The sequence below is a fragment of the Salmo salar genome, chromosome ssa14 (assembly GCF_905237065.1).
Source record: "Salmo salar chromosome ssa14, Ssal_v3.1, whole genome shotgun sequence".
In the NCBI taxonomy this organism is placed as follows: domain Eukaryota; kingdom Metazoa; phylum Chordata; class Actinopteri; order Salmoniformes; family Salmonidae; genus Salmo; species Salmo salar.
The window spans coordinates 38,428,228-38,443,227 of NC_059455.1; the positions used below are offsets into that span (position 1 = coordinate 38,428,228).

General features: G+C 56.8%; 1 protein-coding gene across 1 annotated transcript in view; it reads left to right on the forward strand.

Moving 5' to 3' along the window:
* The window catches only part of LOC106569526 (protein unc-13 homolog A), a 123,822-nt gene that overhangs the window by 44,131 nt on the left and 64,691 nt on the right, over positions 1 to 15,000 (forward strand). The window contains 3 exon segments of the mRNA XM_014140967.2: positions 1 to 864; positions 867 to 889; positions 1,212 to 1,314. The exon segment at positions 1 to 864 is cut by the window's left edge and continues 193 nt beyond it. Of these exon segments, the coding sequence (XP_013996442.2) occupies positions 1 to 864; positions 867 to 889; positions 1,212 to 1,314 (990 nt within the window).

Consider the following 15,000-nt stretch of genomic DNA (forward strand, 5'->3'; position numbering starts at 1 on the left):
AGCGATGAGGGGGGCTACAGTAAGGACGGGGGGGAGGAAGGGGCCCTCTATGAGGAGGATGACGGGGGCCTGTATGAGGAAGAGGGGACATATGAAGGAGAGGAGGGTGAGATATATGACGATGAGGATTACCTTCTGGACGGGACCCTCAGTGAGGATATGGAGGTCCCCTACACCCCCACCCCCACCAGCACGGCACCCCCCACACTCCACGTCCCCGGTGCTTCTAGACCCCCCCTGGAAAAACAGCCTTCTCTGCATCAACATCAGGCGCCACCCGGCCAGCTGCCCAGCCAAGCCCCAAATCAAGCCCACCCTCCGGCCATGGCTCCAGGAGGACAGCCCCTGGGTCAGCCACCCACCCAGGCCCCTCAACCACAGTCTCAGCCCCAGCCAGTCCCCGGCCCAGCACCAGCCCAGTCCTTCTTCTCCATGGCAAAGCCCTTCTCAGCAGCAGTAACAGGCCTGGCCTCATCTTTTCTGTCTTCTGGACTCCCCACTGCCCAACCTGCCCAGGCTCACCCCCCAGGCTCACAACCCCAGCCCCAGTCTGCCTCCACCATTCCCCCGTCTCACCCAGCCACCGGCGCCCCTTCCCCTCAGGGTACCCAGTCCACAACCACTGGCCCTCCCTCCCAGCCAACCCCCTCCACTGCCCCCCCCTCTCAGGCCCAGCCCCCTGCCCAAACAACCCCCCAATCAGAGGGCCCCGATTCCAAACCCCCCGTGCCGGAGGACCAACGCCTTCTAGAGGAAGACGAACCCCTTCCACCCGAGGTTAGGATCCCCACCCCCATAGAGGAGGAACCCCCCATGGAAGACGAGGAGCTGAGGTTTGACGAGAGCCGCCCCCCACCCCCCTAGAGGAGGTTGAGCCCATCCCTGAGAGGTAAACCCCCCTCCCAAATCTCTCATCTTTTAGCCTTTCTGTTCTATGGGAGCAACAGGGGCATTTGTTTTATTGGGCCACCATATTGGATGGACTGTGAAAAGAACATGGATATGCGTCTGAAATGACCCCCTATTCCCTATATAGTGCACTATCTTTGACCAGTATTCCCTATATAGTGCACTACCTTTGACCAGTATTACCTATATAGTGCACTACCTTTGACCAGTATTCCCTATATAGTGCACTACTTTTGACCAGGGAGAGGGCCATTTGGGACCCAGGCATGGAGTTGTTCTCAGTCCTGTTCTTGTCCCTGTAGTCGTCCTGTAGATGAGGAGCCCAAGGAGCCGGTGGACCCATCGCTGCGGGCTAGAGAGAACTGGCTACGAATCATCAACAGGGTCCAACAGCAGCTTCAGGAGGTAAGATCTCACACTCAAACCTTATTCCCCAGTCGCATCCTACTGTCCCAGTCCCATCCTACTGTCCCAGTCCCATATTACTGTCTCAGTCCCTCCTACTGTCCCAGTCCCATCCTGCTGTCCCAGTCCCATCCTACTGTCCCAGTCCCATCCTACTGTCCCAGTCCCATATAACTGTCCCAGTCCCTCCTACTGTCCCAGTCCCATCCTGCTGTCCCAGTCCCATCCTACTGTCCCAGTCCCATATTACTGTCCCAGTCACTCCTACTGTCCCAGTCCCATCCTACTGTCCCAGTCCCATATTACTGTCCCAGTCCCTCCTACTGTCCCAGTCCCATCCTACTGTCCCAGTCCCATCCTACTGTCCCAGTCCCATATTACTGTCTCAGTCCCTCCTACTGTCCCAGTCCCATCCTACTGTCCCAGTCCCATATTACTGTCCCAGTCCCTCCTACTGTCCCAGTCCCATCCTACTGTCCCAGTCCCATATTACTGTCCCAGTCCCTCCTACTGTCCCAGTCCCATCCTACTGTCCCAGTCCCATATTACTGTCCCAGTCCCTCCTACTGTCCCAGTCGCATCCTACTGTCCCAGTCGCATCCTACTGTCCCAGTCCCTCCTACTGTCCCAGTCCCATATTACTGTCCCAGTCCCTCCTACTGTCCCAGTCCCATCCTGCTGTCCCAGTCCCTCCTACTGTCCCAGTCCCATATTACTGTCCCAGTCCCTCCTACTGTCCCAGTCCCATCCTACTGTCCCAGTCCCATATTACTGTCCCAGTCCCTCCTACTGTCCCAGTCCCATATTACTGTCCCAGTCCCTCCTACTGTCCCAGTCGCATCCTACTGTCCCAGTCCCATCCTACTGTCCCAGTCCCTCCTACTGTCCCAGTCCCATCCTACTGTCCCAGTCCCTCCTACGGTCCCAGTCCCATCCTACTGTCCCAGTCCCTCCTACTGTCCCAGTCCCATCCTACTGTCCCAGTCCCTCCTCTGTCCCAGTCCCATCCTACTGTCCCAGTCCCTCCTACTGTCCCAGTCCCATATTACTGTCCCAGTCCCTCCTACTGTCCCAGTCCCTTCCTACTGTCCCAGTCCCATATTACTGTCCCAGTCCCATCCTGCTGTCCCAGTCCCATCCTACTGTCCCAGTCCCATATTACTGTCCCAGTCCCATCCTACTGTCCCAGTCCCATCCTACTGTCCCAGTCGCATCCTACTGTCCCAGTCCCATCCTACTGTCCCAGTCCCATATTACTGTCCCAGTCCCTCCTACTGTCCCAGTCCCATCCTACTGTCCCAGTCCCTCCTCTGTCCCAGTCCCATCCTACTGTCCCAGTCCCTCCTACTGTCCCAGTCCCATATTACTGTCCCAGTCCCTCCTACTGTCCCAGTCCCTTCCTACTGTCCCAGTCCCATATTACTGTCCCAGTCCCATCCTGCTGTCCCAGTCCCATCCTACTGTCCCAGTCCCATATTACTGTCCCAGTCCCATCCTACTGTCCCAGTCCCATCCTACTGTCCCAGTCGCATCCTACTGTCCCAGTCCCATCCTACTGTCCCAGTCCCATATTACTGTCCCAGTCCCTCCTACTGTCCCAGTCCCATCCTACTGTCCCAGTCCCATCCTACTGTCCCAGTCCCATATTACTGTCCCAGTCCCTCCTACTGTCCCAGTCCCATCCTACTGTCCCAGTCCCATCCTACTGGCCCAGTCCCATCCTACTGGCCCAGTCCCATCCTACTGTCCCAGTCGCATCCTACTGTCCCAGTCCCATCCTACTGTCCCAGTCCCATATTACTGTCCCAGTCCCTCCTACTGTCCCAGTCGCATCCTACTGTCCCAGTCCCATCCTACTGTCCCAGTCCCTTATTACTGTCCCAGTCCCTCCTACTGTCCCAGTCCCATCCTACTGTCCCAGTCCCATATTACTGTCCCAGTCCCTCCAACTGTCCCAGTCCCAGCCTACTGTCCCAGTCCCATATTACTGTCCCAGTCCCATATTACTGTCCCAGTCCCCCCTACTGTCCCAGTCCCATATTACTGTCCCAGTCCCTCCTACTGTCCCAGTCCCATCCTACTGTCCCAGTCCCATATTACTGTCCCAGTCCCATATTACTGTCCCAGTCCCTCCTACTGTCCCAGTCCCTCCTACTGTCCCAGTCCCATATTACTGTCCCAGTCCCATGTACTGTCCCAGTCCCATATTACTGTCCCAGTCCCTCCTACTGTCCCAGTCCCATCCTACTGTCCCAGTCCCATCCTACTGTCCCAGTCCCTCCTACTGTCCCAGTCCCATCCTACTGTCCCAGTCCCTGCTACTGTCCCAGTCCCATCCTACTGTCCCAGTCCCATATTACTGTCCCAGTCCCTCCTACTGTCCCAGTCCCATCCTACTGTCCCAGTCCCATACAACTGTCCGAGTCCCATCCTACTGCCCCAGTCCCATATTACTGTCCCAGTCCCATCCTACTCTCCCAGTCCCATACTGCTGGCCCAGTCCCATACTACTGTCCCAGTCCCATCCTACTGACCCAGTCCCATACTACTGTCCCAGTCCCAGCCTACTGTCGCAGTCCCATCCTACTGTCCCAGTCCCAATCCTACTGTCCCAGTCCCATACTACTGTCCCAGTCCCATACTACTGCCCCAGTCCCATACAACTGTCCAGTCCCATACTACTGTCCCAGTCCCTCCTAATGTCCCAGTCCCTCTTACTGTCCCAGTCCCATCCTACTGTCCCAGTCCCATACAACTGTCCCAGTCCCATACTACTGTCCCAGTCCCATACAATTGTCCCAGTCCCATTCTACTGACCAAGTCCCAGTCCCATCCTACCATCCCAGTCCCATACTACAACTGTCCCAGTCCCATACTACCGTCCCAGTACGAGTCCCATACTATTTTCCCCAGTCCCATACAACTGTCCCAGTCCCAGTCCCATACAACTGTCCCAGTCCCACACAACTGTCCCAGTCCCAGTCCCATACAACTGTCCCAGTCCCAGTCGCATACAACTGTCCCAGTCCCATACCACTGTCCCAGCACCAGTCCAATACAACTGTCCCAGTCCCATACAACTGTCCCAGTCCCAGTCCCATACAACTGTTCCAGCCCCAGTCCCATACAACTGTCCCAGTCCCAGTCCCATCCTACTGTCCCAGTCCCATCCTACTGTCCCAGTCCCCCCTACTGTCCCAGTCCCATTCTACTGTCCCAGTCCCATCCTACCGACCCAGTCCCATACTACTGTCCCAGTCCCTCCTACTGTCCCAGTCCCAACCTACTGTCCCAGTCCCATCCTGCTGGCCCAGTCCCAATTCTACTGTCCCAGTCCCATCCTACTGTCCAAGTCCCTCCTACTGTCCAAGTCCCATCCTACTGTCCAAGTCCCATCCTACTGTCCCAGTCCCATCCTACTGTCCCAGTCCCATCCTACTGTCCCAGTCCCTCCTTCTACCCAGTCCCAACCTACTGTCCCAGTCCCAACCTACTGTCCCAGTCCCAACCTACTTTTCTAGTCCCAACCTACTGTCCCAGTCCCATCCTGCTGTCCCAGTCCCATCCTACTGTCCCAGTCCCATTCTACTGTCCCAGTCCCTGCCCACTGTCCCAGTCCCATCCTACTGTCCCAGTCCCACCCTACTGTCCCAGTCCCATCCTACTGTCCCAGTCCCATATTACTGGCCCAGTCCCATACTACTGTCCCAGTCCCATCCTATACAACTGTCCCAGTCCCACACAACTGTCCCAGTCCCAGTCCCATACAACTGTCCCAGACCCAGTCCCATACAACTGTCCCAGTCCCATACAACTGTCCCAGACCCAGTCCCATACAACTGTCCCAGTCCCATACAACTGTCCCAGTCCCATACAACTGTCCAAGTCCCATACAACTGTCCCAGGCCCAGTCCCATCCTACTGTCCCAGTCCCATACTACAACTGTCCCAGTCCCATACTACCGTCCCAGTACGAGTCCCATACTATTTTCCCCAGTCCCATACAACTGTCCCAGTCCCAGTCCCATACAACTGTCCCAGTCCCACACAACTGTCCCAGTCCCAGTCCCATACAACTGTCCCAGTCCCAGTCGCATACAACTGTCCCAGTCCCATACCACTGTCCCAGCACCAGTCCAATACAACTGTCCCAGTCCCATACAACTGTCCCAGTCCCAGTCCCATACAACTGTTCCAGCCCCAGTCCCATACAACTGTCCCAACCCAGTCCCATCCTACTGTCCCAGTCCCATCCTACTGTCCCAGTCCCCCCTACTGTCCCAGTCCCATTCTACTGTCCCAGTCCCATCCTACCGACCCAGTCCCATACTACTGTCCCAGTCCCTCCTACTGTCCCAGTCCCAACCTACTGTCCCAGTCCCATCCTGCTGGCCCAGTCCCAATTCTACTGTCCCAGTCCCATCCTACTGTCCAAGTCCCTCCTACTGTCCAAGTCCCATCCTACTGTCCAAGTCCCATCCTACTGTCCCAGTCCCATCCTACTGTCCCAGTCCCATCCTACTGTCCCAGTCCCTCCTTCTACCCAGTCCCAACCTACTGTCCCAGTCCCAACCTACTGTCCGAGTCCCAACCTACTTTTCTAGTCCCAACCTACTGTCCCAGTCCCATCCTGTTGTCCCAGTCCCATCCTACTGTCCCAGTCCCATTCTACTGTCCCAGTCCCTCCTACTGTCCCAGTCCCTGCCCACTGTCCCAGTCCCATCCTACTGTCCCAGTCCCATCCTACTGTCCCAGTCCCATCCTACTGTCCCAGTCCCATCCTACTGTCCCAGTCCCATAATACTGGCCCAGTCCCATACTACTGTCCCAGTCCCATCCTACTGACCCAGTCCCATACTACTGTCCCAGTCCCATCCTATACAACTGTCCCAGTCCCACACAACTGTCCCAGTCCCAGTCCCATACAACTGTCCCAGACCCAGTCCCATACAACTGTCCCAGTCCCATACAACTGTCCCAGACCCAGTCCCATACAACTGTCCCAGTCCCATACAACTGTCCCAGTCCCATACAACTGTCCAAGTCCCATACAACTGTCCCAGCCCCAGTCCCATACAACTGTCCCAGGCCCAGTCCCATCCTACTGTCCCAGTCCCATCCTACTGTCCCAGTCCCATCCTACTGTCTAAGTCCCTCCTACTGTCCCAGTCCCAACCTACTGTCCCAGTCCCATCCTGCTGTCCCAGTCCCATCCTACTGTCCCAGTTCCATCCTGCTGTCCCAGTCCCATCCTACTGTCCCAGTCCCATCCTACTGTCCCAGTCCCCCCTACTGTCCCAGTCCCGTCCTACTGTCCCAGTCCCATCCTACTGTCCCAGTCCCATCCTACCGACCCAGTCCCATACTACTGTCCCAGTCCCTCCTACTGTCCCAGTCCCAACCTACTGTCCCAGTCCCATCCTGCTGTCCCAGTCCCAATTCTACTGTCCCAGTCCCATCCTACTGTCCAAGTCCCTCCTACTGTCCAAGTCCCTCCTACTGTCCCAGTCCCATCCTACTGTCCCAGTCCCATCCTACTGTCCCAGTCCCTCCTTCTACCCAGTCCCAACCTACTGTCCCAGTCCCAACCTACTTTTCTAGTCCCAACCTACTGTCCCAGTCCCAACCTACTGTCCCAGTCCCATCCTGCTGTCCCAGTCCCATCCTACTGACCCAGTCCCATACTACTGTCCCAGTCCCATCCTATACAACTGTCCCAGTCCCACACAACTGTCCCAGTCCCAGTCCCATACAACTGTCCCAGACCCAGTCCCTTTTAACTGTCCCAGTCCCATACAACTGTCCCAGACCCAGTCCCATACAACTGTCCCAGTCCCATACAACTGTCCCAGTCCCATACAACTGTCCAAGTCCCATACAACTGTCCCAGCCCCAGTCCCATACAACTGTCCCAGGCCCAGTCCCAGCCTACTGTCCCAGTCCCATCCTACTGTCCAAGTCCCTCCTACTGTCCCAGTCCCTCCTACTGTCCCAGTCCCAACCTACTGTCCCAGTCCCATCCTGCTGTCCCAGTCCCATTCTACTGTCCCAGTCCCATCCTACTGTCCCAGTCCCATCCTACTGTCCCAGTCCCATCCTACTGTCCCAGTCCCCCCTACTGTCCCAGTCCCATCCTACTGTCCCAGTCCCATCCTACTGTCCCAGTCCCATCCTACCGACCCAGTCCCATACTACTGTCCCAGTCCCTCCTACTGTCCCAGTCCCAAGCTACTGTCCCAGTCCCATCCTGCTGTCCCAGTACCAATTCTACTGTCCCAGTCCCATCCTACTGTCCAAGTCCCTCCTACTGTCCAAGTCCCATCCTACTGTCCCAGTCCCATCCTACTGTCCCAGTCCCATCCTACTGTCCCAGTCCCTCCTTCTACCCAGTCCCAAACTACTGTCCCAGTCCCAACCTACTTTTCTAGTCCCAACCTACTGTCCCAGTCCCAACCTACTGTCCTTGTCCCATCCTGCTGTCCCAGTCCCATCCTACTGTCCCAGTCCCATCCTACTGTCCCAGTCCCATCCTACTGTCCCAGTCCCTCCTTCTACCCAGTCCCAAACTACTGTCCCAGTCCCAACCTACTTTTCTAGTCCCAACCTACTGTCCCAGTCCCAACCTACTGTCCTTGTCCCATCCTGCTGTCCCAGTCCCATCCTACTGTCCCAGTCCCATACTACTGTCCCAGTCCCATACTACTGTCCCAGTCCCATACAATTGTCCCAGTCCCATTCTACTGACCAAGTCCCAGTCCCATCCTACCATCCCAGTCCCATACTACAACTGTCCCAGTCCCATACTACCGTCCCAGTACGAGTCCCATACTATTTTCCCCAGTCCCATACAACTGTCCCAGTCCCAGTCCCATACAACTGTCCCAGTCCCACACAACTGTCCCAGTCCCAGTCCCATACAACTGTCCCAGTCCCAGTCGCATACAACTGTCCCAGTCCCATACCACTGTCCCAGCACCAGTCCAATACAACTGTCCCAGTCCCATACAACTGTCCCAGTCCCAGTCCCATACAACTGTTCCAGCCCCAGTCCCATACAACTGTCCCAGTCCCAGTCCCATCCTACTGTCCCAGTCCCATCCTACTGTCCCAGTCCCCCCTACTGTCCCAGTCCCATTCTACTGTCCCAGTCCCATCCTACCGACCCAGTCCCATACTACTGTCCCAGTACCTCCTACTGTCCCAGTCCCAACCTACTGTCCCAGTCCCATCCTGCTGGCCCAGTCCCAATTCTACTGTCCCAGTCCCATCCTACTGTCCAAGTCCCTCCTACTGTCCAAGTCCCATCCTACTGTCCAAGTCCCATCCTACTGTCCCAGTCCCATCCTACTGTCCCAGTCCCATCCTACTGTCCCAGTCCCTCCTTCTACCCAGTCCCAACCTACTGTCCCAGTCCCAACCTACTGTCCCAGTCCCAACCTACTTTTCTAGTCCCAACCTACTGTCCCAGTCCCATCCTGCTGTCCCAGTCCCATCCTACTGTCCCAGTCCCATTCTACTGTCCCAGTCCCTCCTACTGTCCCAGTCCCTGCCCACTGTCCCAGTCCCATCCTACTGTCCCAGTCCCACCCTACTGTCCCAGTCCCATCCTACTGTCCCAGTCCCATATTACTGGCCCAGTCCCATACTACTGTCCCAGTCCCATCCTACTGACCCAGTCCCATACTACTGTCCCAGTCCCATCCTATACAACTGTCCCAGTCCCACACAACTGTCCCAGTCCCAGTCCCATACAACTGTCCCAGACCCAGTCCCATACAACTGTCCCAGTCCCATACAACTGTCCCAGACCCAGTCCCATACAACTGTCCCAGTCCCATACAACTGTCCCAGTCCCATACAACTGTCCAAGTCCCATACAACTGTCCCAGGCCCAGTCCCATCCTACTGTCCCAGTCCCATACTACAACTGTCCCAGTCCCATACTACCGTCCCAGTACGAGTCCCATACTATTTTCCCCAGTCCCATACAACTGTCCCAGTCCCAGTCCCATACAACTGTCCCAGTCCCACACAACTGTCCCAGTCCCAGTCCCATACAACTGTCCCAGTCCCAGTCGCATACAACTGTCCCAGTCCCATACCACTGTCCCAGCACCAGTCCAATACAACTGTCCCAGTCCCATACAACTGTCCCAGTCCCAGTCCCATACAACTGTTCCAGCCCCAGTCCCATACAACTGTCCCAACCCAGTCCCATCCTACTGTCCCAGTCCCATCCTACTGTCCCAGTCCCCCCTACTGTCCCAGTCCCATTCTACTGTCCCAGTCCCATCCTACCGACCCAGTCCCATACTACTGTCCCAGTCCCTCCTACTGTCCCAGTCCCAACCTACTGTCCCAGTCCCATCCTGCTGGCCCAGTCCCAATTCTACTGTCCCAGTCCCATCCTACTGTCCAAGTCCCTCCTACTGTCCAAGTCCCATCCTACTGTCCAAGTCCCATCCTACTGTCCCAGTCCCATCCTACTGTCCCAGTCCCATCCTACTGTCCCAGTCCCTCCTTCTACCCAGTCCCAACCTACTGTCCCAGTCCCAACCTACTGTCCGAGTCCCAACCTACTTTTCTAGTCCCAACCTACTGTCCCAGTCCCATCCTGTTGTCCCAGTCCCATCCTACTGTCCCAGTCCCATTCTACTGTCCCAGTCCCTCCTACTGTCCCAGTCCCTGCCCACTGTCCCAGTCCCATCCTACTGTCCCAGTCCCATCCTACTGTCCCAGTCCCATCCTACTGTCCCAGTCCCATAATACTGGCCCAGTCCCATACTACTGTCCCAGTCCCATCCTACTGACCCAGTCCCATACTACTGTCCCAGTCCCATCCTATACAACTGTCCCAGTCCCACACAACTGTCCCAGTCCCAGTCCCATACAACTGTCCCAGACCCAGTCCCATACAACTGTCCCAGTCCCATACAACTGTCCCAGACCCAGTCCCATACAACTGTCCCAGTCCCATACAACTGTCCCAGTCCCATACAACTGTCCAAGTCCCATACAACTGTCCCAGCCCCAGTCCCATACAACTGTCCCAGGCCCAGTCCCATCCTACTGTCCCAGTCCCATCCTACTGTCCCAGTCCCATCCTACTGTCTAAGTCCCTCCTACTGTCCCAGTCCCAACCTACTGTCCCTGTCCCATCCTGCTGTCCCAGTCCCATCCTACTGTCCCAGTTCCATCCTGCTGTCCCAGTCCCATCCTACTGTCCCAGTCCCATCCTACTGTCCCAGTCCCCCCTACTGTCCCAGTCCCATCCTACTGTCCCAGTCCCATCCTACTGTCCCAGTCCCATCCTACCGACCCAGTCCCATACTACTGTCCCAGTCCCTCCTACTGTCCCAGTCCCAACCTACTGTCCCAGTCCCATCCTGCTGTCCCAGTCCCAATTCTACTGTCCCAGTCCCATCCTACTGTCCAAGTCCCTCCTACTGTCCAAGTCCCTCCTACTGTCCCAGTCCCATCCTACTGTCCCAGTCCCATCCTACTGTCCCAGTCCCTCCTTCTACCCAGTCCCAACCTACTGTCCCAGTCCCAACCTACTTTTCTAGTCCCAACCTACTGTCCCAGTCCCAACCTACTGTCCCAGTCCCATCCTGCTGTCCCAGTCCCATCCTACTGACCCAGTCCCATACTACTGTCCCAGTCCCATCCTATACAACTGTCCCAGTCCCATACAACTGTCCCAGACCCAGTCCCTTTTAACTGTCCCAGTCCCATACAACTGTCCCAGACCCAGTCCCATACAACTGTCCCAGTCCCATACAACTGTCCCAGTCCCATACAACTGTCCAAGTCCCATACAACTGTCCCAGCCCCAGTCCCATACAACTGTCCCAGGCCCAGTCCCAGCCTACTGTCCCAGTCCCATCCTACTGTCCAAGTCCCTCCTACTGTCCCAGTCCCTCCTACTGTCCCAGTCCCAACCTACTGTCCCAGTCCCATCCTGCTGTCCCAGTCCCATTCTACTGTCCCAGTCCCATCCTACTGTCCCAGTCCCATCCTACTGTCCCAGTCCCATCCTACTGTCCCAGTCCCCCCTACTGTCCCAGTCCCAGCCTACTGTCCCAGTCCCATCCTACTGTCCCAGTCCCATCCTACCGACCCAGTCCCATACTACTGTCCCAGTCCCTCCTACTGTCCCAGTCCCAAGCTACTGTCCCAGTCCCATCCTGCTGTCCCAGTACCAATTCTACTGTCCCAGTCCCATCCTACTGTCCCAGTCCCATCTACTGTCCAAGTCCCATCCTACTGTCCCAGTCCCATCCTACTGTCCCAGTCCCATCCTACTGTCCCAGTCCCTCCTTCTACCCAGTCCCAAACTACTGTCCCAGTCCCAACCTACTTTTCTAGTCCCAACCTACTGTCCCAGTCCCAACCTACTGTCCTTGTCCCATCCTGCTGTCCCAGTCCCATCCTACTGTCCCAGTCCCATACTACTGTCCCAGTCCCTCCTACTGTCTCAGTCCCTGCCCACTGTCCCAGTCCCATCCTACTGTCCCAGTCCCATCCTACTGTCCCAGTCCCATCCTACTGTCCCAGTCCCAACCTACTGTCCCAGTCCCATCCTGCTGTCCCAGTCCCATCCTACTGTCCCAGTCCCATACTACTGTCCCAGTCCCTCCTACTGTCCCAGTCCCTGCACACTGTCCCAGTCCCATCCTACTGTCCCAGTCCCATCCTACTGTCCCAGTCCCATCCTACCCACCCAGTCCCATCCTGCTGTCCCAGTCCCATCCTGCTGTCCCAGTCCCCCCTACTGTCCCAGTCCCATCCTACTGTCCCAGTCCCATCCTACCGACCCAGTCCCATACTACTGTCCCAGTCCCTCCTACTGTCCCAGTCCCAAGCTACTGTCCCAGTCCCATCCTACTGTCCCAGTCCCATACTACTGTCCCAGTCCCTCCTACTGTCCCAGTCCCTGCACACTGTCCCAGTCCCATCCTACTGTCCCAGTCCCATCCTACTGTCCCAGTCCCATCCTACTGTCCCAGTCCCATCCTGCTGTCCCAGTCCCATCCTACTGTCCCAGTCGCCCCTACTGTCCCAGTCCCATCCTACTGTCCCAGTCCCATCCTACCGACCCAGTCCCATACTACTGTCCCAGTCCCTCCTACTGTCCCAGTCCCAATCTACTGTCCCAGTCCCATATTGCTGTCCCAGTCCCAATTCTACTGTCCCAGTCCCATCCTACTGTCCAAGTCCCTCCTACTGTCCAAGTCCCTCCTACTGTCCTAGTCCCTCCTACTGTCCCAGTCCCATCCTACTGTCCCAGTCCCATCCTACTGTCCCAGTCCCTCCTTCTACCCAGTCCCAACCTACTGTCCCAGTCCCAACCTACTTTTCTAGTCCCAACCTACTGTCCCAGTCCCAAACTACTGTCCCAGTCCCATCCTGCTGTCCCAGTCCCATCCTACTGTCCCAGTCCCAAACTACTGTCCCAGTCCCATCCTGCTGTCCCAGTCCCATCCTACTGTCCCAGTCCCATTCTACTGTCCCAGTCCCTCCTACTGTCCCAGTCCCTGCCCACTGTCCCAGTCCCATCCTACTGTCCCACTCCCATCCTACTGTCCCAGTCCCATCCTACTGTCCCAGTCCCATCCTACTGTCCCAGTCCCATCCTACTGACCCAGTCCCATACTACTGTCCCAGTCCCATCCTATACAACTGTCCCAGTCCCAGTCCCATACAACTGTCCCAGTCCCAGTCCCATACAACTGTCCCAGTCCCATACAACTGTCCCAGACCCAGTCCCATACAACTGTCCCAGTCCCATACAACTGTCCCAGTCCCATACAACTGTCCAAGTCCCATACAACTGTCCCAGCCCCAGTCCCATACAACTGTCCCAGGCCCAGTCCCATCCTACTGTCCCAGTCCCATCCTTCTGTCCAAGTCCCTCCTACTGTCCCAGTCCCTCCTACTGTCCCAGTCCCAACCTACTGTCCCAGTCCCATCCTGCTCTCCCAGTCCCATCCTACTGTCCCAGTCCCATCCTGCTGTCCCAGTCCCATCCTACTGTCCAAGTCCCTCCTACTTTCCCAGTCCCTCCTACTGTCCCAGTCCCTCCTACTGTCCCAGTCCCCACCTTCTGTCCCAGTCCCATCCTGCTGTCCCAGTCCCATACTACTGTCCCAGTCCCATACTACTGTCCCAGTCCCTCCTACTGTCTCAGTCCCAACCTACTGTCCCAGTCCCATCCTGCTGTCCCAGTCCCAATCCTACTGTCCCAGTCCCATCCTACTGCCCAAGTCCCTCCTACTGTCCCAGTCCCATCCTACTGTCCCAGTCCCATCCTACTGTCCCAGTCCCATCCTACTGTCCCAGTCCCTCCTACTGTCCCAGTCCCTCCTACTGTCCCAGTCCCAACCTACTGTCCCAGTCCCATCCTGCTGTCACAGTCCCATCCTACTGTCCCAGTCCCATACTACTGTCCCAGTCCCTCCTACTGTCCCAGTCCCTGCCCACTGTCCCAGTCCCATTCTACTGTCCCAGTCCCTCCTACTGTCCCAGTCCCATCCTACTGTCCCAGTCCCATATTACTGGCCCAGTCCCATACTACTGTCCCAGTCCCATCCTACTGACCCAGTCCCATAGTACTGTCCCAGTCCCATCCTATACAACTGTCCCAGTCCCACACAACTGTCCCAGACCCAGTCCCATACAACTGGCCCAGTCCCAGTCCCATACAACTGTCCCAGTCCCAGTCCCATTCAACTGTCCCAGTCCCATACAACTTTCCCAGTCCCATACAACTGTCCAAGTCCCATACAACTGTCCCAGCCCCAGTCCCATACAACTGTCCCAGGCCCAGTCCATCCTACTGTCCCAGTCCCATCCTACTGTCCAAGTCCCTCCTACTGTCCCAGTCCCAACCTACTGTCCCAGTCCCATCCTGCTGTCCCAGTCCCATCCTACTGTCCCAGTCCCATCCTGCAGTCCCAGTCCCATCCTACTGTCCAAGTCCCTCCTACTGTCCCAGTCCCTCCTACTGTCCCAGTCCCTCCTACTGTCCCAGTCCCATCCTACTGTCCCAGTCCCTCCTACTGTCCCAGTCCCAACCTACTGTCCCAGTCCCATCCTGCTGTCCCAGTCCCATCCTACTGTCCCAGTCCCATCCTACTGTCCCAGTCCCATACTACTGTCCCAGTCCCTCCTACTGTCCCAGTCCCTGCCTACTGTCCCAGTCCCATCCTACTGTCCCAGTCTCAACCTACTGTCCCAGTCCCATCCTACTGTCCCAGTCCCATCCTACTGTCCCAGTCCCATAATACTGTCCCAGTCCCATCCTACTGTCCCAGTCCCATACTACTGTCCCAGTCCCATCCTACTGTCCCAGTCCCATACTACCGACCCAGGCCCATCCTACTGTCCCAGTCCCAATCCTACTCTCCCAGTCCCAATCCTACTGTCCCAGTCCCATACTACTGTCCCAGTCCCATACTACTGCCCCAGTCCCATACAACTGTCCCAGTCCCATACTACTGTCCCAGTCCCTCCTACTGTCCCAGTCCCTCTTACTGTCCCAGTCCCATCCTACTGTCCCAGTCCCATACAACGGTCCCAGTCCCATACTACTGTCCCAGTCCCATACAATTGTCCCAGTCCCATACTACTGTCCAAGTCCCAGTCCCATCCTACCGTCCCAGTCCCATACTACTTTCCCAGTCC